This window comes from Mauremys reevesii, linkage group 7, assembly GCF_016161935.1.
Source record: "Mauremys reevesii isolate NIE-2019 linkage group 7, ASM1616193v1, whole genome shotgun sequence".
In the NCBI taxonomy this organism is placed as follows: domain Eukaryota; kingdom Metazoa; phylum Chordata; order Testudines; family Geoemydidae; genus Mauremys; species Mauremys reevesii.
In genome coordinates this window covers 79,673,420-79,699,921 of record NC_052629.1, presented here as the reverse complement: position 1 = coordinate 79,699,921, position 26,502 = coordinate 79,673,420, and the positions used below count along the sequence as shown (strand labels likewise).

General features: G+C 56.0%; 2 protein-coding genes across 5 annotated transcripts; one reads left to right on the top strand and one right to left on the bottom strand.

Annotated features, from left to right (window-relative positions):
- Nucleotides 1-7,525: 7,525 nt before the first annotated feature.
- On the bottom strand, nt 7,526-12,588 carry ABHD14B (abhydrolase domain containing 14B). Its single transcript, XM_039546906.1, has 4 exons — nt 12,466-12,588; nt 10,944-11,180; nt 9,993-10,234; nt 7,526-8,203 (listed from the first exon to the last, which is right to left on the bottom strand). The coding sequence occupies exons 2-4, from the start codon at nt 11,149-11,151 to the stop codon at nt 8,021-8,023; spliced, it is 633 nt and encodes a 210-aa protein (XP_039402840.1). The 5' UTR covers nt 11,152-11,180; nt 12,466-12,588; the 3' UTR covers nt 7,526-8,020.
- ABHD14A (abhydrolase domain containing 14A) lies at nt 12,527-26,360 on the top strand. 4 transcript variants are annotated; one of them, XM_039546905.1, is made up of 6 exons: nt 12,527-12,666; nt 13,445-13,614; nt 19,960-20,230; nt 23,945-24,060; nt 24,566-24,801; nt 25,405-26,360. In XM_039546905.1, exons 3-6 carry the CDS (start codon nt 19,971-19,973, stop codon nt 25,585-25,587), a joined length of 795 nt encoding a protein of 264 aa, XP_039402839.1. In that variant the 5' UTR covers nt 12,527-12,666; nt 13,445-13,614; nt 19,960-19,970; the 3' UTR covers nt 25,588-26,360. The 4 variants fall into 4 exon arrangements, with proteins under 4 accessions (XP_039402839.1, XP_039402837.1, XP_039402836.1 ...); XM_039546902.1 differs by lacking the exons at nt 12,527-12,666; nt 13,445-13,614 and adding exons at nt 14,378-14,497; nt 15,345-15,451; XM_039546903.1 differs by lacking the exons at nt 12,527-12,666; nt 13,445-13,614 and adding an exon at nt 14,369-14,497.
- Nucleotides 26,361-26,502: the final 142 nt, after the last annotated feature.

Below are 26,502 nucleotides of genomic sequence, written 5' to 3'. Positions count from 1 at the left end.
AATATTCCCCCCCCCCCCATCCCGCCCAGCCTCCATCCCTCCCTCTAGGATCCAATTACAGCGGATAAAGGAGACACTAAAAGGAACAATGCATACTGGGTAAGGCCATCTGCCAAGGACAGGGACATTCCATCCCCCACCCCCACCGGCCCCCCTCTGCTGGCATATGCTCGCCCTTTGTAATTGCATTCTTTCCTGGTAACCGAGCGGCCGGTGCGGCCGGCCCAGCGTCAAGGACACCGCCAGCGGGGTCCCTAGCACAGGGCGGGCTCGTCCCTTCCCATCGCGCTTTCCCCTCCTCACTGCCTGTCACAGAGCAAGTGACTACTGTGCCACCCAACCATCAACCCTCGGGTGCTTGCTGTTGCTAACCCAGGTGGAGGGGAATTCTAGGGATGAGGGCTTTGAGTAGGCGAGGGGCTGGATCGCATCCTGCACTGCACAGGCCTAGGGGGCACTGTATCTCTGTTCTGGAGGTTCCATGCAGGCTGCTACTGGCCAGGTCTGGCATCTGTGACGGGGCCCAGTGGCCACTCACCAGGCTGTGATGATAGGTCACCAAGGGATGGAGTGGATCCCGTGGTCCATAGAATCAAAGCAGTGTTCGTGGGGTTTGGGGGGAGAGGTCCTATGGGGGTGCTTGGCAATTCTCTGGCCACCCATCGCTCACAAAGGAAGAGGGCTTTGATGCCCAGGCGCAGCTCAGATCCCGGAGCCTCCCCCTTCACACTAGACACCCGGTGACAATAGGAAATGGCATTGCTGTAGCTCTTGAAGGCTTGCAGTGAAGACTGGAAAGGGCCCCAAGATGACATGAGCCTGTCATGAGATGTGACCCACCACTGTAACCATATGGCTCTGCAGCCCCCCCGCCCCAGGCCCAGATCCTCAAAGGTATTTAGGCTCCTAACTTTCATTGCCACAAAGGGAGTTAGGAGCCTAAATACCAGCCCTTCAGAGCCTGGCTGTCATGTGGCATGACCACTTAGTGGCTGGTGCAGACACGTCTCCCCGAGAGCTGATCCCCTTGTGCCTTCCAGACAGCAGCTGCTCCCAGGCTGCCGCATGGCTCTGCTGAACATTTCTGGTTTCCTGGCTGTCGCATTAGCTTGCTGGCAATACAGGAGATGCAGTGAGGTCGCAAAATAGGCCCTATTTCTTCCACTAATCCACTCGCTGGTGCAGCAGGGCTAGGGATCGGGCAGGGCTTGTAGGAGTTCCTGCATGGTTCAATTGGGGATTTTCAGCCTGTCCAGGTGTTGCCTTTCCAATGTGTATAGATGCCACGACGGGATGGTCTTGCACGTGTGCCCCTGACCTGCTGGGGTCATGGCAGGCAGTCCTCACAAAATGGGCGCTTTTTGCAGAGAGATGGCAGTCGTGGCTTTGGTTGAGTTTTCCATGTGAAGGGCCAGGCTAGGGGTAATGGTCCCAGTGGCCCAGTATTTCCCAGAGTTGTAGGTGCTGCTATTGGCTCTTGCTTTTGCATTTTAATGTGGCTCTCTGCCATGTTTCGTTTCAATGCGATGGTATTTCAGCCTCTGCTGGGAATGGTGGTTGGGCCCTACCCAGGTACATACCCTCACCATTTGGTCTCCCCAGCCTGAGGCAGAACAATGATGTAATGAGGCTCAGATGAGCCCTGGCTGGGATGGAGACAGCACAGGGGCTGTGAAGATGGGCTCTCACTCCCCGCATTATAGCAGGGGACCACCACCATCTTCCCCCGGGCTGGGGCTCCAGGAGCACGGATGCTGCACAGAGTCTCTGCCTCCAATGCTCAGCTAATGGCGGCAAGCAATGAGTTGTCACCCTCCAGTGAAGAGGATGGTGCAGAAGAAGGGCCAGGACCAGGAGGACACAGGGCTCCGACATGGGCACCATTACTGCTGAAGGCCCCATGGATTCACATCAGTTGAGGATCTGGCCCATTGGGTTTTTGTCATTGGGCAAAGGAATGATGAGAGGCGATGGGCTGCCCTATGCTTGGGTGGGGTGATTTGGAAAGTGATCTCCCTGTGGTTTGCACGGGTACTGGTAATACTCAGTTGGACATGCTGGGTACTGACCAGATGTGATCCCTGCTGTCGTGTAGAGTTGGCTCCATAATCTGATTGCTGGTTGGCTGGTTTTTGCAGGGTTTGTATGTTTCAAATGCAGTTCAGCAAGTGCCCTGAGCAGGGAGAAGATGGGGTGAGCCGGCCCCACTTACTTCAATGGCAAAACTGCCGTTGACTCTAATAGGGCAAGGATTTAACCACGTTAGTGACTGCCTCCACACTGTGCCCATGGCCTCGCTGCTAGCGGGGGGCATGGAGCCCCGCTGCGCTAGCTTCGGCTCTGCAACAGGGTCCCTGTCTGAACTGTGCTTGGCGCCCGCCTGCCATGTTGACTCTGGACACCGTTAGCTTGAGGGGCTGCCTTTGCATTTGCCCTCACCCCTCCCCACACAGCTCCTCCAATGCCTTGTCTTTTGCTGCCCTCACTTTTTAATCTCACTGCTCAGTTTGACGCTCCTGAGAAGCTGCCCTCGGCAGGGCTCCCAGCGATGCTCCAGGAGGAAGGCAGGCCTGTTATGGGGCCACTGTGCTTTCCGAGTGGATTGGAGAGAGAGCTCCTGCCTACTGCCACCCCCTCCCTGGGATGTGACTAGGACAGAGGCTGCCCGGGGCCTCTCCTGGTCTGTCCGCTCCATCCCTCTATTTGGAGACTTTTCCTGATGGCTGCTTGTCTCTGTCCCTTCACATCATGTGTGGGAGGATGGGCCTGGGGGCTCCCTTGGTGAACACTGGGCATTGGCCTGGCTTCCTGAAGGTCTGAGGAGACCAGCTGTGTTGGAGTTGTCGCAATGTGGGCATGTCTCTGCCAGCTTAGCCACACACCTGTTTGCTGTTGCTTGCTGTGCAATGTCTGGCTGCTTTTCCCCCCACCTGTGCCTTTTGAGTGCCCCTGGGGGTGAGCAGCGTGCCCTCAGCATCGTGATCTCCTAGCGCCGTCTTTTCTTCTGTAGTGTCGATGATGCCTGGAGCCTCTCTGGAGTTTGGAAGTCACCCGTGCAATCGGTGGCTCCTGAGGGGGTGGCTATTAAGTGTCTTGCAGTCGCTCCTCCCGGCCTCTGGGCCGCCTGCACCATTCCCTGGTGGCCCAGCTGTGTCTTAGATGCCCCATTGCACAGGTGCCAGTTTCCTTCCCCAGCAGTGGTTTGCCATAGCACTGGCTGTCATGAGCTGCCCACTGGACTGTTTTCCAGGCTGCTCTGCGAGGAGAATTAGCCTGGCACAGACCAGGCAGACCTGCATGTCAGACGCTCGCTGACCCTGCCCATGACCAGCTGGCATCTTGGCTGCAGGCACACATCTCAGAGCAGAATATGTCAAGGGATCAGGGTACCCTATCGTGTAGTGCTTGTGGCACGTGCCCTCCAGCTGCGCTGTCATATCCCAGCATGCAGCTTCCATTCTGGAGCCAGTTGGCCATGCGGACCCTAGCACTGCACACAGTGGGGCCACGGCTGTGGGGCAGTGAGAGATGTGGGGGGCTGGCGGACTAATAAATGCTGTGACAGGCCAGTGTGTCTGTGCTTTGGGACAACCTTGGTATTGTTATTTGTATGCTAGAAGCCCATCAAGCCCGCATGGGCCCCATTGTGCTAGGTGCTGTATCCATACGAGTCCCTGCCCCGAAGAGCTCACACTCCAAGGACTAGGCCTTGCGATGCAAGCAAGGCTCTGTGCCGCGCTCTAGCATCAATGCACTGTGGGGGAACGCATGCCACCTGCTGGGAGCCACGGATGTGGAGGAAGGCCTAGGCAGGGAGCAGAGGATGAGGAGGGAGGGATGGGTGGGGAATTTAGAACCTGCAGGGAGGGGAAGTCTGGAGTCGAGTACGCAGAGGGACGATGCAGAGTCTAGAACCTGCAGGGAGGGGAAGGCTGGAGTTGGGTAATGGAGGAGGCAAGCAGAGCGTGGAGAACGTGTAGTGTTGGACGAAGCTCTCCATCCTTGCTGCAAGCTCGCAGGACGCGCTGCGCCGGGAACAAGACACTCCCGGGAGGAGAGCCTAGAAATGCTCCCCTGGTAATTGGAGTGGCTGTTGGATGCTGGAACGCAAGGGACAGGGCTCACAACAACACGGAGAGCAGAATGTAAGGGCAATACACAGGAGCAACAACTGCTCCAAAGGGGTAGCTGTGCCCCTGCCAGCTCCCACGTGGGGAGGGCCAGAGCTCTGGGTGCCAGGCCCCCATCTGAATCTAAATGCACCAGCACATGCCACCGCCCTGGGCTACACAGAGCACTGGGGGTGCAAAGAGTCCTCCCCACTTCTGCACTGGGGCGGGGGTGTTCTGAAAGGGGGTTGTGGGGGCACAGGCCTATCCTTCTCTGTATCAGCCAGCAGATCTGGGCCACCCCCAGGAACTGGCTCCAGAGGCATTTTAACCCCTGGGATTTGCAGGCTCACCTCTCCTGGCAGTGCTGGAGACAGCGAGGCCAAGACCATGGCGATAGGATTGCTGCTTGCAAGGCTGGATGCAGGTGCCTCATGACACCACAGCCACAGGTGCTGGGCAGAGAGATGAGACATGTGCCAAGTTCATCCCGGGCAGAAGAGGCCACAGCTTGGGCCAGCTCACACCAGGGCTATAACCAAGTCTGCCAGCCCTGTGCCCGTCTCACCCGCTCCCCTCTGTGCGGCCTTAAAGGGGTAGCACCTTTCTCTGCCTTGCCTTTATTTTAAAAAAATCCAAAATAATTTTAAAAGGCTCAGAATGGAAATGAGAGGTTGGGGTTGGACCCTTAATGGAGGGTTACCCCCCAACAAACTCCCAAGTCCATCTTTGCTCAGCTCTACATGGGAGGTCATCTGTGCAGCACCCCCCAGGCCTGATCCCCGGTCAGGGTCGCTGGGCACTGCTGGGATACTAGAAGTATTACTTGCTGAGCGTTGGCGGTGCCTGGCCCTTCCAGCCGGGCTTGCCCTGACCGCCTATGCGGTAGGTCTGGGAACCACGCTGTCTGGGGGAGCAGCTGCTCTTCTCTGCTAGTGATGGGGACAGTCACGTGGGCCAAAGGTGCTGGATGGGCAGTCTGCTAGCAACCCCAGTGCAGGGGCAGCCCCCCCTTTGCCCTTGTTCTTGAGAGCCCATTCAGTCCTTGGCCAGCAAGAACGCTGGGGACAACCTCCCCCAGAAGCTGATGGGGGCCTCCCAGCTGCTGCCTCTTGGGGCCAAGGCACAGCCACTACTCTCCCAGGGCTGGATGTGCTTTAGTGCCATGGTGCTTTAAGCCCTGAGACTCACAGAGCTGGTGGCCCTTCTCCCACCCCTTCCATCCCAGCGCTTGGTGACCACGTGGTCATGACGGATGCCCATGGACTGGCCAGCGGCTGGCCTGGCTGAGCTGGGAGAAAATCCCCACAGGGCCTAAGAGGCTCAAGCTCAGCATTATCTAGCCTCCTCCTCAGCCATTCAGGGTGTGAGCCAAGCATCAGAGCCCTCCTCTGTCTGTCTGGGCTGAGTGCTAAGGAACCAGGCCAGGTGGCTCTGGAGCAGCCATGTGGCTGGCAGCTTTAGCCTGGGCCCCATCTGTTCAGCTCGGCCCCTCACTCCATAATCCCATAGCATTTAAAAGAAGCTATTTGCATTGTTATTCTGGGATGGCGGGGGGTGTCACTTGCCATTTTCCTCTTGAGCCAGGGTGAACTAGATCAACCAGCTCCGTCGTCCAGGGGCTGATGGGAGAGCGGGTCCTGTAGGAGCAGGGCTGATGCAAAGGGATGTGTATCTCAGAGGCCACTGTTGCTGCTGGTGGCCACATGCTGCAGCCAGTTGACTTTGGAAAGGGGCAGGGGGGAGTCGGTGAAAGACTGGGGTGTGGTGCTAATCAGGGAGCCTGTGCATGGCTCTGTTACCGTACGGCCCGGGACCCTGCTGCACCTGGCCCTGGATCATGCTTCCCAAGGGCTGTGTCTGTTTATCCCATGAAGCAGTGCGCCTCCTGCTCCATTATTCTGTGGACCTCTTCACAGGAGAGACTGCCTTTCGGGGACCCCCTCCCCCCTGTTTAATTCTACCAAGAAAGGCTCTGTGGCTCGCCAGTGGGCCCGGGACCTCAGGTAGAGAACCAGTGCTGGAGAGGGAATTGCCATCGTATCCAAGGCTCTGGCCATTGTAGAAACTGGGCTTTGCTTGCAGGTCAGGAAATAGGAGTTCTGAATCCCAACCTTTGGCTACAGCCACCAGACACGCTTCCTTCCTAGAGCTTGGAAACTGAACCCAGGCTCCTGGTCTACTCCGTAGACAAGGATCTTTCCCAGGGCTGGGAATAGAACCCAGGAGTCCTGACCTCCAGTCCCTTATTCTAACCTTGTGACACTGCCTCTGGACAAATCACATTGCCCTGCACCTTTCCAGCAGCTGACCTCAAGGACTGGTCTGCTCCAGCATGCTGCAGACCCCGATCCCTCTGCCTGCTCTTGCTGGAATTTGAGTCCTCTCCATGTACAACCCTGTTCCTAACTGCCGTGGCCATGGGCTTCCTGGGAGAGGGGGCCAGGTGTCAGCGCCATGTGGGAAGGAGGAGGTGGGGACTAGCACAAGGGATGAAAGCTGCATGGAGACAGACGCCCAGATCTGAGTTTTATTTGCTCGTGAAGGATTAGGTGCTGCCTAATCCTTTGGGGTTTTGGGAGGAAGCTCCCTGAATGATCCCAGGCTGACAGTGAGTTTGGCCTCTGTGCGGCTCTCAGGGGCTGGGTCGCTCCTCACAAGCCAAGCAGTGCTGGGGGTGGGTGTCAGTGTGTGCTCCAGTGAGGCTCACAGCAGGATTAAGGCACATCAGTGGGGCTAGGATAGGGCTGAAGTAGCTGGGGGCGCTGCAGGTCAGGATTGGGGTGTGCAGAACTGGGTTGGTTGGCCTGGAATTGCAGGGAGGCTGCAGGGCAGAAGCGGGGGCACTGGCAGAGCTGGGTCGGGGCAGGGCTAAAGTAGCAGGGAGGCTGCAGGGCAGGATTGGGGGCACTGGCAGAGCTGGGTGGGGGCACGGCTGGAGTAGCAGGGAGGCTGCAGGGCAGGATTGGGGGCATTGGCAGCGCTGGGTGGGGCAGGGCTGGAGTAGCAGGGAGGCTGCAGGGCAGGATTGGGGCACTGGCAGAGCTGGGTCGGGGCTGGGCTAAAGTCGCAGGGAGGCTGCTGGGCAGGTTTGGGGGCACTGGCAGAGCTGGGTGGGGGCAGGGCTGGAGTAGCAGGGAGGCTGCAGGGCAGGATTGGGGGCACTGGCAGAGCTGGGTGGGGGCAGGGCTGGAGTAGCAGGGAAGCTGCAGGGCAGGATTGGGGGCACTGGCAGAGCTGGGTGGGGGCACGGCTGGAGTAGCAGGGAGGCTGCAGGAGCAGGAGCATTGGCAGAGCTGGGTGGGGGCAGGGCTGGAGTAGCAGGGAGGCTGCAGGAGCAGGAGCATTGGCAGAGCTGGGTGGGGGCAGGGCTGGAGTAGCAGGGGTGCTGCAGGGCAGGAGCAGGGGCACTGGCACTGCCGAGTGGGATGGGGGCAGAGGCACTGCAGGGCAGGATTGGGGGCACTGGCAGAGCAGGGTGGGGGCAGGGCTGGAGTCACAGGGAGGCTGCAGGGCAGGAGCATTGGCAGAGCTGTGGAGCTAGGACTGGCAGGACGGGCTTGCACTAGAATATGAAGCTGGGGAACATGCTCTCAATACCCCATCTCACCCCATTCTAATAGCCAATCAGCTTCTACAGACCTTTCAATTCTAATCATTTTAAAAAGAAGGAAAAGGAGCAAGCACCTGGCTGCCAGGAAGGCGCCTCTGGCTGCGTGGCCGCCCTTTGCAAACCCCCCAGTGTGCTGTGATTGTCCGAGATTGGCAAGAAGCCATTGATTAAGTACCCGCTCTAGTGGGAGAGAGAAGCTGTGGTCCCCAGATCCTCCACAGGAGGTGTGCACCAAAGAGCCAGTCGTGTGCCTGACAGATTGCGCACCGAAGGGCTGGGGCAAAAGAGAGGCCACTCGTCACTCCAGGCTCTTCAGGAAGTCCAGCAGGCCTAGGTGCCACTCCTCCGGCTTGTCCAGGTAACAGGCATGTCCCGCTCCTTTCAGCAGCAGCACCTTGTGATTGGGCAGGTTCTTGAGGTTGTTCAGGCTCATCTCCCCCAGCTGGGTGTCCTGGTCCCCATACACAATCAGCGTGGGGGTCTAGAGGGAGGGGACACAAGAGCTCAGACAGCAGGTACAGGCGCACTGCTCACTTTGATCACTTGACGCCAGTGGCACAAGAGGGAGGCTAGGGCCTAGCAGCTCTGGGAGAGTGTATCCCTGCCTGGGAGCATCACTGGTTCTGGGCATTGCTTTGTGCCCGCCGGGGGTATGGGAATCTCCCCTCAAATGGAGTTGTTGGGAATGATCCCTTTCTAGGGCCCAGCTCCTCAAAGATAGTTGGGTGCTTAACTCTCACTGAAATCAGGGCATCTGCTGACCCCCAGGATTCAGACCAGCACTGGGGATAGAGCCTTAAGGGGCTGCTATCTAGAGTAGGCTGAGATGGCAAAAATGGCAAACCATGAAGCTAAAAACCAAGGTCTGTGTGTTGGAGGGGGATAGAACTGGAGGCTAAAAGCAGGGATGGGCAAAGGTCCAAAGGCTTGGAGCCTGGGCGAGGGTCATGTGACCTGGATGTGCCCTGGATATTTTCGATCTGGAGGAACAGGACACATTTTCTTGGGACTATTTATTGTATTCCTTCACCCTCATGCCCAGTCCCAGACTGTCAGGTGGTGCAAACAGGCCATAATCATAGGCTGTGGGACCCAGGGAATTCCCCCAGGGCCGGGGAATCCTCCAGCCGTACAGGGTTGCCGTGATAGCTCTCCCACCAGCCTGGCTCTCAGAGAAGGGGAGGAAAAGGAGGGTTCCAGCGCTCAATCCGGAGTGCCAGAACTGCCCTGAGAGGCTGTGCACTGGCCCACATGCTAGCTAGCCCAGGATGAAGAAAGAGTGGAGCCGTAAAGATGGCATTGTCACTCTGACTCCCCTCTGCCTGCTTGGATGCTGCTTAGGATCTGGTCCCACTGCACAGAGCCCAAGAGAATAGAAACATTCAAACTAATACACTGAAAACCAGCAGCTAAAACCCCTTCTCTGTGCATAAAAATGTCCCTCCCACCCCTGCACTTCCCAGGGCTGCATGCAAGGACTGGGTTTCCCAGGGGGGAGCTAGGAACGACCCATTGCCAGTGGGCTCAGGCTCCTTTTTTTAGCCCTGCAGAATTCAGAGCCTACCCCCGGATCACTGGTGTGGGACTGAGGACGGCCCTTACAGCAGGGTTATTTTAGGAGGAGGGATACAAGTTCCACACTGCGGGAGAAAGAAGGAACATTTTCTCCAGAAGGTTGATTTTAAAAAAATAAAGTCGGGGAGAGAACAGTTGGAAACTGATGGGGGCTGGAGCATTAGAACAAGGGCAAACGAGAGGGATCAGTGAGCACGGGGTGGGGGAGGTGGTGTAGGGGGCCTGGGAAATGCAGTTTCTCCCACGGCTCTGCCAGCTCGCAGAGGGGTCCAGGTCACAAGGGTGTAACGCCACTGTGTGAGGGGGGGTTACGCCAGGAATGGATGTGGCCCAGCGTGTGGGCCAGCACCTAGGGCTCGAGTTGTAAGGCTGGGCTCCAGGTGCCCGTCTCTGACCCTGACTGGGAAGAGGCCCCCTTGTGGTACACGAAGTGCTTTGCCCTGATGGAGCTTGAGCACTACTGCTGGACGTTCCCTTCAGTGGGGGCGTGGACTCGGATTCTCCAGTTCCCCCGCTGCTGCAGGCTGGCTCTGCACACACCTGCAAGCTCGATTCCCTTCACCCACTTCCCGGTGTCTGCCCAGTGCTGTAGCTCTTCCACCCCATCCCCCAGCCTAGTGTTCTCTGCCCCCGCCCGGAAACCAGGTCCCCAATGAAGGAGACTTGCCCCATCCCTGCCAGCCCAGGGGCTGTACCTTTATGCTGGCGTACTGCGTGGCGGGGAACTTCTCGGTGCAGATGGGCGCCACCGGCACGTAGGCCTGAACCAGCTGGCTGTGCTGGAAGAGGAACGGGAGCGAATACATCCCGCTGAGGGACGGGCTGATCACAACCACCTGGCCCAACTGCAGGGCCTCACAGACAGCCTTTAGGAACCCCCCCGGGGCAGGCTGCCCAACAGGGGCCGGAGCTGTCGCCTCCTTGGAATGGCCGAACCCTGGATCACGTGAGACAAAACCCCTCTGTGTTACAGATGTTGCTGGCAGGCCCCTCGCGAGAAATCTGCAGTCCTGGTGCATCACGTTCACTAGAGCCCTACCCCTTTCCATTTCACCCTACTTCACCCCAGTTACAGACTGGGGAGGGCAGATTCTCCACTTCCCGCCCTTCCCATCAACCTGGTCCCTGGGCACACAAAGAGAGTATAGAAGGGGGCAGGAAGATGGCAACAGTCTGGCTCCCAGTGTCACAACAGGGTCATTCCTCAGCTCTCACTGGCAGTATGACTCAGGAGAGGTGCAGAGAGCTCTGGAGGGGGCTGGGAGCCAGGACACCTGGGTTCTGCTCCACAGGCCGTGAGTGAGAGGATGGTGTCTGCTAGTTAAAGGAAGGGACTTGAGTCAGAACACCTGCGTTCTATTCTCAGTTATGCTGCTGACTCCTGGTATGTGTATAGGTCAGGCATGAAACCTCTACGTGCCTCAGTTTCCCCCATCTGATCCCGTATCACAGGGAGTTACAGAGTGTAGCGAATGCTTGTGAAGGCTCTCAGAGGAAGGTGCTAGAGCCATGCACAGCATTAGTGCTCCTATGATTGGACGTGCCTCACCCAAGGACCTTATGCCACCCGAGGGCTGTTCTGCCGCCCGGCCCCACCCATGGGGCTGTGCATTGAAGGGATTCCCCCAGTGGCTGAGCAGCTGTACCTGGCAGATCAATGGCCACAGCACGGTAGCCAGCATCTGCCAGCTTAGATAGCGTCTGCAGGTTGAGCCAGGTCTCCGATGAAAAACGAATGCCGTGGAGCAGCAGGACAGACAGCTTGGGGGCCTGCTGGGCCGGATTGGCCTGCCGGTAGAACAGGGTTTGCCCATCCACTGTGGTGGTGCCCACAGTCACCTGCGGGGCGGCCATGGCCTCCCTGCTCGTGCTTTGCAGCAGTCCTGAAAGAGAGGGAAACCTGGGCTGAGCCCTGTGCCCCCCCAGAATGGACTCTGGGCACAGTCCCTGATCTAGGCACAAAGGACGCTATTTACTTTGCTCTTCAGTCTCACCTCAGTGCTATTGGGTGGACAGTATAACACTAGGGGTTGCTTGCTGTCCATTCACTGGGTTGGCCTCATCAGGTATGGGGAGAGGGGGTGTGGTACACTAGGAAACTTTGTTTTTTTGGGGGGGGGGGGATGAATACGGGATCACAGGGGAACAGGACAGTAAGTAGCAGGTGGCCAGGCCAGTAGCAACCCAGGAACAGACTGGGTGTGTCTGAGCCAGATCAGGCAGATTTTTTTTGAGAGAAGATGTATTATCTGACCCAATACCAGTGGGCTAATGAAAGTGAGTGAGTGCCCTGTTCACCCTTCCACAACACTGCAATCAGTGGGGCTTCGATCAAATTGACAAGTTAGGATATTCACAGCTGATTGATGGCAATACTTAGAAGGTAGTGCACTGTTCACTGGTGGAACTCACTGCTCCAGGATCTCCCTGGGGCCAGGAGCCCAGCAGGATCAGAGGATCAGACATGTACGATGACAGTTAGATCACACACTGTTCCATTAGAGAGAGGGTTTTACGGAACCCTCCTGAGCCAGGGCATGACCTGGGCTCAGTGGGCAGCCTCAGGAAGAAACAGTCCCAGAGGGCGGGGTGCCCCGTGGCTCACGCTGCAGGGTTTGGGGCCCCAGAGGGCAGGGGGCCCCGTGGCTCGCACTGCAGGGTTTGGGGCCCCGGAGGGCGGGGGGCCCCGTGGCTCGCGCTGCAGGGTTTGGGGCCCCGGAGGGCGGGGTGCCCCGTGGCTCGCGCTGCAGGGTTTGGGGCCCCAGAGGGCGGGGGGGCCCGTGGCTCACGCTGCAGGGTTTGGGGCCCCAGAGGGCGGGGGGGCCCGTGGCTCACGCTGCAGGGTTTGGGGGCCCGGAGGGGGGGGGGACCCGTGGGTCGCGCTGCAGGGGTTGGGGCCCCGGAGGGCGGGGGGCCCCGTGGCTCGCGCTGCAGGGTTTGGGGCCCCGGAGGGCGGGGGGCCCCGTGGCTCGCGCTGCAGGGTTTGGGGCCCCGGAGGGCGGGGTTCGAAGCAGCTGGTTCAGCCTCTGTCGGAGCCAGGGTGCTGGGCTGATGGCCCCGGCGCTCAGAGCCCCCAGGTCCTGACACAGCTGCAGTGTCCAGGTCTCCAGGGGCCCTGGCAAAGCGGCCGGCCCAAGCCCTTCCCCAGCAGCGCGCGGGGGCCGATACCTGCCGAGAGGAGAGGGGCGTCTCCCCAAAAGCCTGCGCTGCGCTGCGCTGCGCTTCCCGGGGTCGAAGGTAGGACAGGGAGCCAGGGCGCGAGTCGTGACGCGACCCAGGGGCGGAGACAGGCCTGGCAACAGAGTGTGAGCACGGGCCCATGGGCGCAGTGACCCCTAGTGGCTAGCAGCGCCCGTCTAGGAGAGAAAGGTAGGAGACGGGGGGCAGGGAGGAAATACACCAGTGCAATAACCTGGCATCAGCCCCCTCAGTGCTAGCCCCGCTTCCCATCTGCACTGGGGCTTGCAGCCCTGTAGTTACATCCCCATGATAGGCAGGGCCTAGGAAGACAAGAGAATGGAATAGGAATGGAAGGGGGTTTGAGCAGGGGGTTGGACTAGATGACCTCCTGAGGTCCCTTCCAACCCTGAGATTCTATGATTCTATGACAGCGTTGCATGTTTATTATAGAGGAAGTTTCTTTTATGTGACTCCTGAGTGGTCAGTAGATTGGCTGCTTGCAGAGGGAGGTGTAAGTGTTTCCAGCTTTGCATGGGGAGGGTGAATCTTAGTGTTGCCTACTCCTGTGATTTTACTGTGAATCTCACAATACGCTGTTGTGTTATTTTTCAAGCCCCAGCTACTACTCTCCCGTTGTTTCGGGAGAGTGCCAGCTTTCATTTTCCCTCCACATCCTCCCTCAAAGTTGCAGCCATGGTAGGAAAATATTATTCCCATAGCAGGGTTCTGAAAAGTTATAATGAGCAATTGCAATGGAAAGAAATGGTCTCGTGGTGCCCTCTTCAGGGACTGCTGGCCAGCTGTGTGTTGGGCTGACATACACAGGAATGATACGTAGCCAGTTAGTTGTTGTTTTGCCACTGGCTTTTCAGAGGCAAATAATTCAGCTGTGAAGAGAAACAGGGGAGATATAGCTCTAGGATCTCTGCAACCATTCCAGTATTGTCCAGTATTTTTTTTTGTACAGGGAGCAGGAAAGAATCCAAGTTGGTCCCCCAACCTGCACTTCTCCTGTGCCACTTCTATGTGGTTAGCCACTGGTGTCCAGCATGTACCAGAACCTCCCACACCACTTCTGCACGGCTAGCCATGGCTGCTCTCAGGGACGGGAACAGGACACTGCTGTGTGAAATTCAGGTGGGGTGCTGAGCCATGAGAGCTGGACTCTGTTTGCAGTGAGGTTCGGATTGGATATTGCAGTTGGAGGAAGAGATCAGCTTACTCCATGCTGCCTGTTTCATTTGAACGTATCCTGCCTCCTTCTTCCCCACAGAGATGGGGGTGGCAGAGTTTGCATTGGGTCATGGGGAACTGAGGAGCAAAAGAGTGAAATGTGCAAAATGAAGGTTGTATCCCCCTCTGCCCTGTCATCTGAACCCTGGCAGTACTGGCACAGCTGCACCTAGGATGGTTTGCATCCCCGCATTGGCAGGGCCTAAGAGTCCCCCATAGCATCTGGGAGTGTGAAGAACAGAAGGAGGCTGGGGATGGTGGCTTTAGAGTAATTACAGTTTGCAGTGAAGCTGTTTTGCTAGGTAAATAAATATAAGCAAAAGTTGTCAGGTCCTTTCCCAGTTTGCAGTGGTTGCCAGCACCACATCAGGTATTTCTGCTCAGCACAGGCAGAGCTGAGTATTTTGCTACATAGCCCTTATTTCAAATGAGCTGAGTCAGGAAGTTGACACAAGATGGGCCCCTCTACTGCTGGATTCTCCTCCCACCACTCCCAGGTTTTTGCTCTGAGGCCTGTTTACCAAGGGAGAGCTGCTGAAGGGTGCTTGGTCTGGGAGCCTAGTGGAGAAATGTAGCAGACTTGGTGGTAATTGTTTCATTGATGTGAACAGCTGGTTGAATTCTGGAGTGGGGGTGGGGTGTCTACTACAGCTGAGCACTATGAGCCCCTGTTTGGAGGAAAGGAGGCAGCGGAGAGCAGCCAAAGGGGAAAAGGGAGGAAGCAATACAATAGCAGAGCTGGAGTGTGAGTGGAGTGTACCTGGAATGTGTGGCAGTAACTGACAAGGTGGGTTAAGGTGCAGCATGATGGAGTCTTGAATTCTAAACCAGATTTTAAGTATCAGAGGGGTAGCTGTGTTAGTCTGGTTCTGTAGAAGCAGCAAAGAATCCTGTGGCACCTTATAGACTAACAGACATTTTGCAGCATGAGCTTTCGTGGGTGAATACCCACTTCTTCCTGAGTGCTAGTTAATCTGTGCCTTGGTTTCCCCCCCCCCAGATGACCATTGCTGCTTTGTGGTGGGGTTGTGAGATTTGTTGTTTGCTGTACAGTAGCATTTGGGAACAGCTCAGGGCAGGGCCCCATTGGGCCAGGGCCTGGAGGTTTTAGGTAGAGTGCTTTTAAAACAGAGTAGGGGAGTGCAGGGCAGATTTTCCAAGGGTGTGTGGGATTGGCTGTGGGGAAGATCTGCGGGGTAAAGGGTTGTAAAGAATCACAAACAAGAGAGGGAGAAAAAAGCTCTAGGGATAAAACCAGGGACACCTTGAAGGGACGGCCAGGGAGGTGGGGCAGGACTAGGGATACCCCCCCCCCAAACCTCCCTCTGGAGTTTCAGAATGGGTGGGGAGATGAAATCCAGGCTCAAAAATCCCCTGAGGGCCTGTACAGCCTCACCCTCCAAACTGCCCCCATCACCTGCCTTGGGAGGGTGCCCACACGGGGACGGGAAGGAGAAATAAAAGGGCACCATCCCCAGGCGGTTGGGGAGTGTGATTTCCCCCGGCTCAGCCCTGTCCCAGTCCACCCGCTCTGAGGCTCCCCAAGCGCGCAGAGTGGTGGTTGCAGCAGCTGGGCTAGGGACGAGCGCGGAGCCGTTTGTCCGCAGCTGCGCGTTCTCGCCTTCCCCCGCTAGGTGGGACTGTGGGGCTCGATTCGGGCTGGCAGCGCAGGGGGGAGCCGCTTCACTGCCACACCAGCCCGGGCGGAGGCGGCGGCTGTCGGGCGCTGCGCAGCAAGGCGGTAAGTGCGTGCGGTCCCCGGGGACTGGGGCGCTGGATCCGCCTGGCCAGCTGGCCCCGCCTGCTCTGGGCTCCGGCGCGCTGGCCTAGGCGTGCTGGTAACCAGGGCTGCCCCCCGCCGGGGGCGCAGGCAGGCTGGGCCGGGGGCGGGCGATGGCCCCGGTGCAGGGGGAGCTGGACAGGGGTGCACAGGCCCGGAGTCGGAGTCGCTCGGGCGCACTGCGATGCTGCGGGGAGGGGCTCTAGCCGTGGGGGCCGGCTACTTTGGAGCGCCCGTGGCGCGGCTGGAGGCGGGGAGTGGGGAGGGGAAGCTGATAAACAAGGGCGTGTCCCAGGACACTTGGGCAGAGGTGGGTCTGGCAGCCCCAAGCTTCTCCCAGCGGGACTCCTGCTTCATCGCGCACGGGTGACCCTGTCACCTGTCCTGATGCGCCCAGGTGGGGTGGGGTTTTGTGGGACAGACTCTTCTGCTCTGGTTCAAAGATGCGCAGAAGGGAACAGGTGACAGCGTCTCTCTGCCCATGAAGGCAAGCATGGCACGTGCCTCTCTGCAGCAGATGCCCTGCCAGAGCGGCTGGACCAGGTCGTCTCGGAGCAGGCTGCCCTGGGTGAAGCCTTGGCTTCCCTCTCAGAGGAGCTGCATAAGCTGGTGAAATGCCTGGAGGAGATGGCCGGCTGGGTGGAAGCCCTGGATACCAAGGTTGTGACCACGCAAAGCTGCATGCTGAAGCACGCAGCTCTGATGAGAGAGCTGGCCCTGGGCAGCCTGGAGACAGAGCACCGGGCTGGAGAACAGGGTGTGGGCCTGGAACGTCAGGGTCATTGGGGTTCCAGCCACTGTGGGAGACACAGACCTGATCCCTTTCTTGGAAAACCTGGTGCTGGCTTACCTGGGCTTAAATGCGAAGGAAGCTCCTATGCGTATAGAAAGTGCATATCGGCTTCCCACAAGGGAAGCGGGTGGCGGTGCCCGGGTGGCTGGCACTGGCACTGTGCTAATGACCCTCTCTGATTTCTGGTCCCGAGAGTGAATTCTGCGGGCAGCATGGGCTTGCCAAGCGACCAAATTCCAAGGCCCCAAGGTCTCCTCCTTCCCTGACCTCAGCCCTGCCACGCACGCCCGGCAGCAGCGCCTCGTGGTGCTCAAGCAAGCGTCCTGTACCCTGCCAAACTAAAGGTCTTGTGCTGGGGGCAAACCTATGTCTTCAGGGACTGCGCGTCTGCAGCCTGCCTGCTGGATGAGATCAGACAAGGTAGTCGGTAGTGGGTGCAGAGAGCAAGGTTGAGCCTAAAGTGGAAGGCCCAGGGCCTGCCTGCTGGTGGGCAGTAAAGATCCTGGGGCACTTCTAGCAAAGCAGTTCAGCATTGAGTGCTGAGTTCCTTAGGGGCATGCTCAATAAGGGGGAGTCGTGTTTGCTCTGTCTGTCATGTGGGTAAGCCGCTCAGTTAATTGGGAGCCTCAGATGATTGAGGTATGGTGTGTCCAAGACAGCTGCTTTCTCCCTGCTTAAAGCCTCCCCTGCCTTTGGTTCTCCTGGCTACAGTATTCTTCCTCCTCTGTATTTGTGTGCTTAGATTGGCAGCTCTTGGAAGCAAGGACTGTCGCTTTGTTCTGTATTCGTACAACTCCTAGCATGGTGGGGGCCTCATCCATAGGTGGAGGCCCTTGGCCCAACCATAATACAAATAATAAATGAGTGTTGCTGTGCATCATCAAGCAGCTATTATGTTTCACCCCAGAAGTGGCTGCATGTCAGTGGTGGAAGAAGTGAGCTTCCAGTGTCACTTGTGAAGTGCATTGGGGCCCTCCTGGATCAGATGCATGTCAGTTACCATCACGTCAGTTGCTTGCATCTTGATGACAGGACAGCTTTCAGCTTGAGTCAGGTGATCTGCCATACAGGCTAGTGCCTGTGGGGAGAACCTGTTCTCATTCAAAGGTCTCATTCCCTCTGTGTGTTTGGGCTTCTTTGAAATGCTGCTGGCCAAACATCAAAAGCCCTTGAAAGCAAATAGCGCAGAGTACTTGCCCAGCCTCAGGGCTCCCATGCAGCTTGCGTGGCTTGCTGTCTGGACAGGCCTTTGAAAATCTCATCCCTGAGACATAGCTGCTGCCCACAGGACACAGGGAATAATTGGGGCACCTGGAGGATGCTGGGCCCCTCAGTGCTGTCTGGGAACAATACAGCAGGTGGGCCCCTCTGACCGAGAGCAATCACCTGTGGCATTCTTCTCATGCCCGCCAAATTAATTACAGAAAGTGTCTCCCAAGCAGCAAGTAGGGAGTTGTTTCTCCTTGCAAGCGTGTTTTCGCTTGTGAGCCTCCTGCAGAGCCAACTCTGTACGGGCCCTTCCGTCCCCTCTCTGCTGTGCGGGAGAATTCCCCCAGTGCAGGGCCTGCCAAGGACTCCAGACAGCACTGAACTCCTTAGGGTGTTGTGTGGGGCCCCTCTACACTGGGGTGCAGTGAAGTGCATTGCCCTGTGTGTCAAGGAGGGTGTAATGACTGTGCAGGGAGGGCAGCCCAGCCCAGCATTCTGTTCATCTGCTAGCGGTGGCTGTTCTCTCTGGCCGTGCTCTGTCTTGTGATGTGCTGCAACCCAGGGGTTCAGATTTAAAACCTTGCTGTAGAAGGGGCTGGATAGTGCAGAAGATTGAATAATGGGCTGCGGAGTCTCCAGGGTACCTGCTCAAACCCCGTCTGGGTTGGTGCTTCCTAGCAGGCAGGTTTGTGGATAACTGGCCTCTATGGAGACTGGCCTCTGCTTCCTCCCTTATAGCTGGGTCCCTCACACTGTGGGCTGGGAAGGGGGAAGCTTTCACTGCTGCAGCACCTGTGTTGTGGGTTAAGGGACGCTGCTGTCTAGGGCCATCTGTCTGATGCCCTGGCACTAAGCCCCCTGTAAGGAGGAGAGCGCCATGCCTGTAGGACAGGGATAGGCAACCTATGGCACGTGTGCCGAAGGTGGCACACGAGCTGATTTTCAGTGACACTCACACTGCCCGGGTCTTGGCCACCAGTCCGGGGGGCTCTGCATTTTAATTTAATTTTAAATGAAGCTGCTTAAACATTTTAAAAATCTTATTTACTTTACATACAACAATAGTTTAGTTATATAATATAGACTTATAGAAAGAGACCTTCTAAAAATGTTTAAATGTATTACCGGCATGCAAAACCTTAAATTAGAGTGAATACATGAAGACTCGGCACAGCACTTCTGAAAGGTTGCCGACCCCTGCTGTAAGCTGCCCCTGAAGATGTGCCAGGTGACATGAGTTCGAAGTTTCCTGAATAGTAGAACATGCATCCGGGAGCAGCTCCTTATAGTAGCAGCCAGGTGCCTGCAATAGCCATAACTGTCGGGGGGAGGGCCAGTTGGGGGGCCTTTAGATGCTACCATGCTGGGGGATCTGGAGGGAGTCTGCCACCCGTCTCTTGGAATTTGACCCATGTTTTCTCAGGGCTGTTGCATGCCCTGCAGGTATGTTGTGGGGTGGGACGGAACATTGAGCTGGGAAGGTTCCGGGCGGTTGGGAGTGATGGGTCGGGCAGGGGGCGGTTGTGGGAGCAGCAGGAGGCTGCAGATGGGGAAAAGCCCACAGGGACAGTAAAGGGGAGGCAGGGGGAGTGCGTGGGAGATCAGTGTCGGGGCCTGCGTTGGGGTGGAGCGGCATAGAAACCACAGACTGGGGAGTGAGCCGGCTGTGAAAGCCACTGCGGGGAGGAGTCCTGCCAGTGCCAGGTGGGCCAGGCTGGACCTGTCTCTGCAAGGGGCACCTGTCTGCTAAACTCTTCCTCTGCGCAGTGACCCCCCCAGCACTAGCTGGTTCCCAGGGGTAAGTGATTTGGGGCGGGGAGAGGTACAGTGAGGGCAGTTGTTGCTACCTAACATGGTGCACGTGCTGGGGTCACAGCCCCAGCCCAGGGGGCTCCAGACCAGTCTGCCTCCATTCAGGCATGACCAGGATGGTGACTAGGAGTGAGAGTGAGGCAGAGAGACCAACGCCAGCTGCTTCCCTGAGCCCTAGACAGGGTAGGACCCAGCCTGAATTGGCCTCTGACCCTGGACCTGCTGAAGTGCCTTGTCTTAGTGACCGTAGCACCAGTCTGTCTGAGCTCTGCCGCGTTCCCCCAAATGTCTCTTCTGGCCTATGACCATGCATGAGACTTCAGGGATAAAGGAAGCCTTATCATCCCCCCCAAAAAGCTCGGGGCCAGAATCCACCTTGGGTGTCGTCGTTCCTCCCCCCCCGCCCCCATGATGCCTGGTATTTGGGTGGGGAAGGGTGCATTCCTGATTGGGAGGTTGCCCTGGGGGATAATGGTGCTACCTTAATGTGCGTGTGTTGCCCCTGGTCGAGTATCCATCCCTCTCCTGGTCATTGTTGAGCCGTGAGGTCCCTTGTCTCCTCTCCCAGGGCTGGGCCTTGCTGTGCATTGTGCTGTCTGAGCCACAACACGGAGCCGGTGCTCGGCTGTTCACCTTCTCTCTCTGCCCCTTTCAGAACGGCTGACAATGGCTTTGATCCGCAACAGACTGGGGCTGCTGGTCCTTGGGGTTCTTGTCACTTTTGTCCTGTACCTGTTGCTCCCTGCCATCCAGCACGAGAGGTTCACGTCCAGGGCAGGCAGCCACAAGGCCCAGGCCAGGGCTGAGGAGAAAGGCCAGCGAGATGTCAACGTCACCGTCCTAACGGGGACCATTGCAGGGAGCCCGTCCATCTTATTCAGAGAAGGCTTCCTGCTCCAGAGAGCTGGGACTCCCAGCCCCAAAAGGTGGGTTAGTCTTAGAATCATAGAATCATCGAATATCAGGGTTGGAAGGGACCTCAGGAGGTCATCTAGTCCAACCCCCTGCTCAAAGCAGGACCAACACCAACTAAATCATCCCAGCCAGGGCTTTGTCAAGCCTGACCTTAAAAACCTCTAAGGAAGGAGATTCCACCACCTCCCTAGGTAACCCATTCCAGTGCTTCACCACCCTCCTAGTGAAAAGGTTTTTCCTAATATCCAACCTAAACCTCTCCCACTGCAACTTGAGACCATTACTCCTTGTTCTGTCTTCTGGCCACCAGAGCTGGTTCTGGAGTCAGCACCATGGGTCACCCTAAGCAGTCTGTATCCTAGATCAACTATCCGGACTCTGTGCTCTTATCCGAGCTCCTAGGATGAGCAGGGTCTGGCTCACCTGGTACAGGAGTGGGAGACTTCCAAGGAAAATCTGGGGTGGGTGATTCAGCAGCTGGTGCTACTCTCTTTAAGTCCCTTGTGCCAATCCCAAATCTTGACTACTCTTAAATGGCCGTCCAATTGAAACCACAGGGCTGGTGTTTAGACAGGAAATGCACACACGGTTTGGTGAGCTCTGAAACATAGACTCATAGACTTTAAGGTCAGAAGGGACCATTATGATAATCTAGTCTGACCTCCTGCACAAAGCAGGCCACAGAATCTCACCCACCCACTTCTATAACAAACCCCTAACCTATGTCTGAGTTATTGAAGTCTTCAGATTGTGGTTTGAAGACCTCAAGCTGCAGAGAATCCTCCAGCAAGTGACCCATGCCCCATGCTGCAGAGGAAGGCAAAAAACCTCCAGGGCCTCTGCCAATCTGCCCTGGAGGAAAATTCCTTCCCGACCCCAAATATGGCGATCAGCCAGCACCCAGGAAAGAATTCTCTGCAGTAACTCAGATCCCATCCCATCTAACATCCCATCACAGACCACTGGGCATACTTACCTGCTGATAATCAAAGATCAATTGCCAAAATTAGGCTATCCCATCATACCATCCCTTCCATAAATTTATCAAGCTTAGTCTTAAAGCCAGATATGTCTTTTGCCCCCACTACTCCCCTTGGAAGGCTGTTCCAGAACTTCACTCCTTTAATGGTTAGAAACCTTCGTCTAATTTCAAGTCTAAACTTCCTAGTGTCCAGTTTATACCCATTTGTTCTTGTGTCCACATTGGTACTAAGCTTAAATAATTCCTCTCCCTCCCTAATATTAATCCCTCTGATATATTTATAAAGAGCAATCATATCCCCCCTCAACCTTCTTTTGGTTAGGCTAAACAAGCCAAGCTCTTTGAGTCTCCTTTCATAAGACAGGTTTTCCATTCCTCGGATCATCCTAGTAGCCCATCTCTGAACCTGTTCCAGTTTGAATTCATCCTTCTTAAACATGGGAGACCAGAACTGCACACAGTATTCCAGATGAGGTCTCACCAGTGCCTTATATAACGGTACTACCACCTGCTTATCTTTGCTGGAAATACCTCGCCTGATGCATCCTAAAACTGCATCCGCTTTTTTAACGGCCATATCACATTGGCGGCTCATAGTCATCCTGTGATCAACCAATACTCCGAGGTCCTTCTCCTCTGTTACTTCTAACTGATGTGTCCCGAATTTATAACTAAAATTCTTATTATTAATCCATAAATGCATGATCTTGCACTTTTCATTATTAAATTTCATCCTATTACTATTACTCCAGTTTACAAGATCATCCAGATCTTCCTGTATGATATCCCGGTCCTTCTCTGTGTTAGCAATACCTCCCAGCTTTGTGTCATCCGCAAACTTTATTAGCACATTCCTGCTTTTTGTGCCAAGGTCAGTAATAAAAAGGTTAAATAAGATTGGTCCCAAAACTGATCCCTGAGGAACTCCACTAGTAACCTCCTTCCAGCCTGACAGTTCACCCTTCAGAACGACCCGTTGTAGTCTCCCCTTTAACCAGTTCCTTATCCACCTTTCAATTTTCATATTGATCCCCATCTTTTCCAATTTAACTAATAATTCCCCATGTGGAACCATGTCAAATGCCTTACTGAAATCGAGGTAAATTAGATCTACTGCATTTCCTTTGTCTAAATAATCTGTTACCTTCTCAAAGAAGGAGATCAGGTTGGTTTGGCACGATCTACCTTTTGTAAAACCATGTTGTAATTTTGTCCCAATTACCATTGACCTCAATGTCCTTAACTACTTTCTCCTTCAAAATTTTTCCCAAGACCTTACATACTACAGATGTCAAACTAACAGGCCTATAGTTACTCGGATCACTTTTTTTCCCTTTCTTAAAAATAGGAACTATGTTAGCAATTCTCCAGTCGTACGGTACAACCCCTGAGTTTACCGATTCATTAAAAATTGTTGCTAATGGGCTTGCAATTTCATGTGCCAGTTCCTTTAATATTCTTGGATGAAGATTATCTGGGCCCTCCGATTTTGTCCCATTAAGCTGTTCGAGTTTAGCTTCTACCTCAGATGTGGTAATATCTACCTCCATATCCTCACTCCCATTTGTCATCCTTCCATTATCCCTAAGCTCCTCATTAGCCTTATTAAAGACTGAGGCAAAGTATTTATTTAGATATTGGGCCATGCCTAGATTATCCTTAACCTCCATTCCATCCTCAGTGTTTAGTGGTCCCACTTCTTCTTTCTTTGTTTTCTTCTTATTTATATGGCTATAGAACCTTTTACTATTGGTTTTAATTCCCTTTGCAAGGTCCAACTCTACATGGCTTTTAGCCTTTCTCACTTCATCCCTACATGTTCTGACCTCACTAAGGTAGCTTTCCTTGCTAATCCCGCCCATCTTCCACTCCTTGTAGGCTTTCTGCTTTTTCTTAATCACCTCTCTGAGATGCTTGCTCATCCAGCTTGGTCTACAACTCCTGCCTATGGTTTTTTTCCCCTTTCTTGGGATGCAGGCTTCTGATAGTTTCTGCAGCTTCGACTTAAAGTAATTCCAGGCCTCCTCCGCCTTTAGATCCACAAGTTCTTCAGTCCAATCCACTTCCCTAACTAATTTCCTTAATTCTTTAAAGGTAGCCCTTTTGAAGTCAAAAACCCTAGTCCCGGATCTACTTTTGTTTATCCTTCCATCTAGTTTGAACTGAATTAGCTCATGATCACTCAAACCAAGGTTGTCCCCTACACTCATTTCTTCTATGAGGTCCTCACTACTCACCAAAACCAAATCTAAAATGGCATCCCCTCTTGTTGGTTCTTCACCTACTTGGTGAAGAAATCCATCAGCTATCACATCCAGAAAAATCTGAGCCCTATTATTGTTACTAGCACTTGTCCTCCAGTCTATATCTGGGAAGTTAAAATCTCCCATGATCACACAATTCCCATTTAGTGTTTATTTCATTAAAAACATTAAAGAGGTCTTTAACTGCTGCTGCGTTCCACCCCAGAGGTGGCTGCACTACTCCGTTGGGGGAAGTGACTCCCTTATGTGTTCAGCAGGGATCAGCCAAATCAGAATGTGGAGCAGCTGATCCAGAAGCCACCATGGATCTGAGTAGATAATGATGACAAACAAAACATAGCGTCTGTCATCCTAACAGCCCCAAGCTCTCCTGCTGGTAAACTAGCACAGAAACAGCCTCCTCTGCCCCAGCCACAGCAGGGTGGGTCCCATTTCCCTCCTGGCGGGTGCCCCTCTACCTGCTGTCATGTCTTCTGCAGGCTGGAGGTGATTTTTCTGCATGGCCAGGCTTTCACTTCCAAGACCTGGGAGGACCTGGGGACGCTGACCCTGCTCTCAGAAGAAGGATATCGCTCCATTGCTATCGACCTGCCTGGTAGGAATATGCCACCCATGTATTCAAGTTAATTTCTGCCTGCAGCCATAGCCCCCATCTCCCTCTGCCCGCCAGCCAGCTAGCATGTGCCAAAGTGACTGTACCTCTTTAAGTGGTCAGTTCCAGGGAGTCGCGTGTCTAGTGATGTTCACTACCTAAACCATGCTTGCGCCCTCGGATCTGTTCCTCTCCCGGGGTGCTGCCCGTATGCACTGGGCAGAAGGCTGGGGCTTCGGCAGGGATTTTGTTTTTGCGACACTGTTCCACGTTGCCCTGGAGATGTGGCAAGACTAGCATATGTGAGTCCTGCTGGCATCCAAACCCAGCACGTCTGCTAATTAACGTGCACGTCCCACAAGAAATCTCTATTGCACTGGCTCCTCGCTGGGGTGGGGGGTGGGGGAAAGGTTTAGGATGGTGAAACCTTCCTACTGCTATGGGCTCTGGCTCCTCATGCAGACACCTGGGCCTTTGGGGCACGCTAACCCCTCCTCCTCCTCCACAGGCTATGGCAACTCCCCGCCTTCTGATGCCGTCTCCACGGAGCAGGGACGCATCGCCTTCCTGCAGCATGTGCTGAAGGAGCTGGGGATCCAGAGGCCTGTTCTGATCAGCCCGTCCATGAGTGGCCGCTATTCCATCCCCTTCGTCCTGGTGCACGGGACGCAGCTGAAGGGCTTTGTGCCCATCGCACCCGTGGGGACCCAGGACTACACGTCCCAGCAGTACCAGCAGGTCCAGGTACGGCAGGGAAAGGGAAGCGTCTGGCTCTGGGGCAGGAGACAGAGCTGGTCCCTAGAGCAAAGGCTTCTCAGCTGGTTGGTGGGAAGGAAAGGGGGTGGGGAGGGTAATCAGGGCCTGACTCACAGAGGAACTTGTCCAGCTTTGTGAGTGCAGCCCTGAGCTTCTCCCGTCACTGCAGCAATGGCTTGTCGGCCCAGCTGGCTGCAGTACAGCTCCCCTGCTCAGCTACAGGCTTCGCTGGGGCTAGGGGGCTGTGTGTGTATGTGGAGGGAGGGGGTGTTGAGGAGCCTGTGGGCCTCGCTCCCCGGGGCGCTGTGTGTGGGAGGGGCAGCCTCATGCTCTCTGGGACTGGGGGGCATGGTCCAGGCTCCCCGGGGCTCTGGCTTGGGGGTTTGGGCCCCAGGCTCCCAGTGGGCCCTGGGTTGCACTGTGCCTGGACACGTCTGCCCTGTCTCAGGACTACACTGCTCTCCAGGTCACTTGAGTCCCTCATGCCGTACTCTCGGAGCAGCGCAGGCGAGTGGAGGTCTGTAGCCCGTCTCCCGCTGCTGGGGGGTGGTGAAGGGGCTGACGACTGAAGTTCTCCCCATCTCTCTGCAGACGCCAACTTTGATCATCTATGGTGAGCGCGACACCGGCCTGGGCGCTCAGTCCCTGCAGAGCCTGCAGCAGCTCCCAAAGCACAAGGCGGTGGCACTGCCTGAGGCTGGCCACGCCTGCTACCTGGAGAAGCCTCGCGAGTTCCACGAGGCGCTGCTAGCCTTCCTGGGCGAGCTGCAGTGAACATGGACCCTCCTTGGGCCGGAGCCTGGCTGCGCTGAGCCTTGGCTGCGTGGCTGGGACGCTGACTTTCTGACCTTGTCGTTAAGGGCAGTGGGACTTGTCCGGGGGTGGGGAGTTCTCACCGCTGCCACCCTCCTGGCTGTCTGATCCCATGGCGAGTCGGGCTGGAGTGGGTGTGGGAGCCAGGGGCTTGGCAAGGGACTTGTTCGATGTCATCAGCCTCTGCAGGGGGATGTGCCAGATGCCGGGATTCTGCCTGCTTAGGGGCATGATTCTGCCATGTGTGTTGGGAGGTAGCCAGCCCCCTGCCAGCTTCTGGCTGTGCTCTACTGTAGCACAGTCCTCGTGTTTGTTGCTTTCTCGTCCCCCCGCCTTGCCTCTCTGCAAGGAGCCCTCGCTAGAGCCCCGGACCATTGCTGCTGAATGATGGGCTGACGTGTTCGCCCGAGGGATGGGGCACAGGCCAGGCGACCTTGTGGGGCTTGTTCCAAAGAGTGTTGCTGTAGAGTAGCTGAGCATCTCGCTGGGCAGGGGCTGGGGTGCAGCGGGGCTTGGGCCCCACCAATGGCTCCGATGGGTTAGCAGTTGTGTCCGGTTGTTGTTGTTTGTAGGGGGCGTTAAATGGGCCCTTTGCCCTTGAAGCAAGGGCTGTTGGCGTGTTACCGGGGGGTGATTGATTTAACTCATGGGTGGGTAAGCTGCTCTGACCAGGTCCGGGGGAGGGGTCTCTGCAGAGGAGTCTGTTATTAGGCCAATAAACCATTTGTATGGTGCTCGCTGGGTGTCTGTCTCTGGTGAGACCATGCCGGGCTGTCTGTGTCAGCCCACCCCCCACGGGCAGTGGGTAACTCCTGCACCCGGAGCTGGGACTTCGAGGGAGGATGCTGGATCCTAACTACCATGCATCCTCGGTGC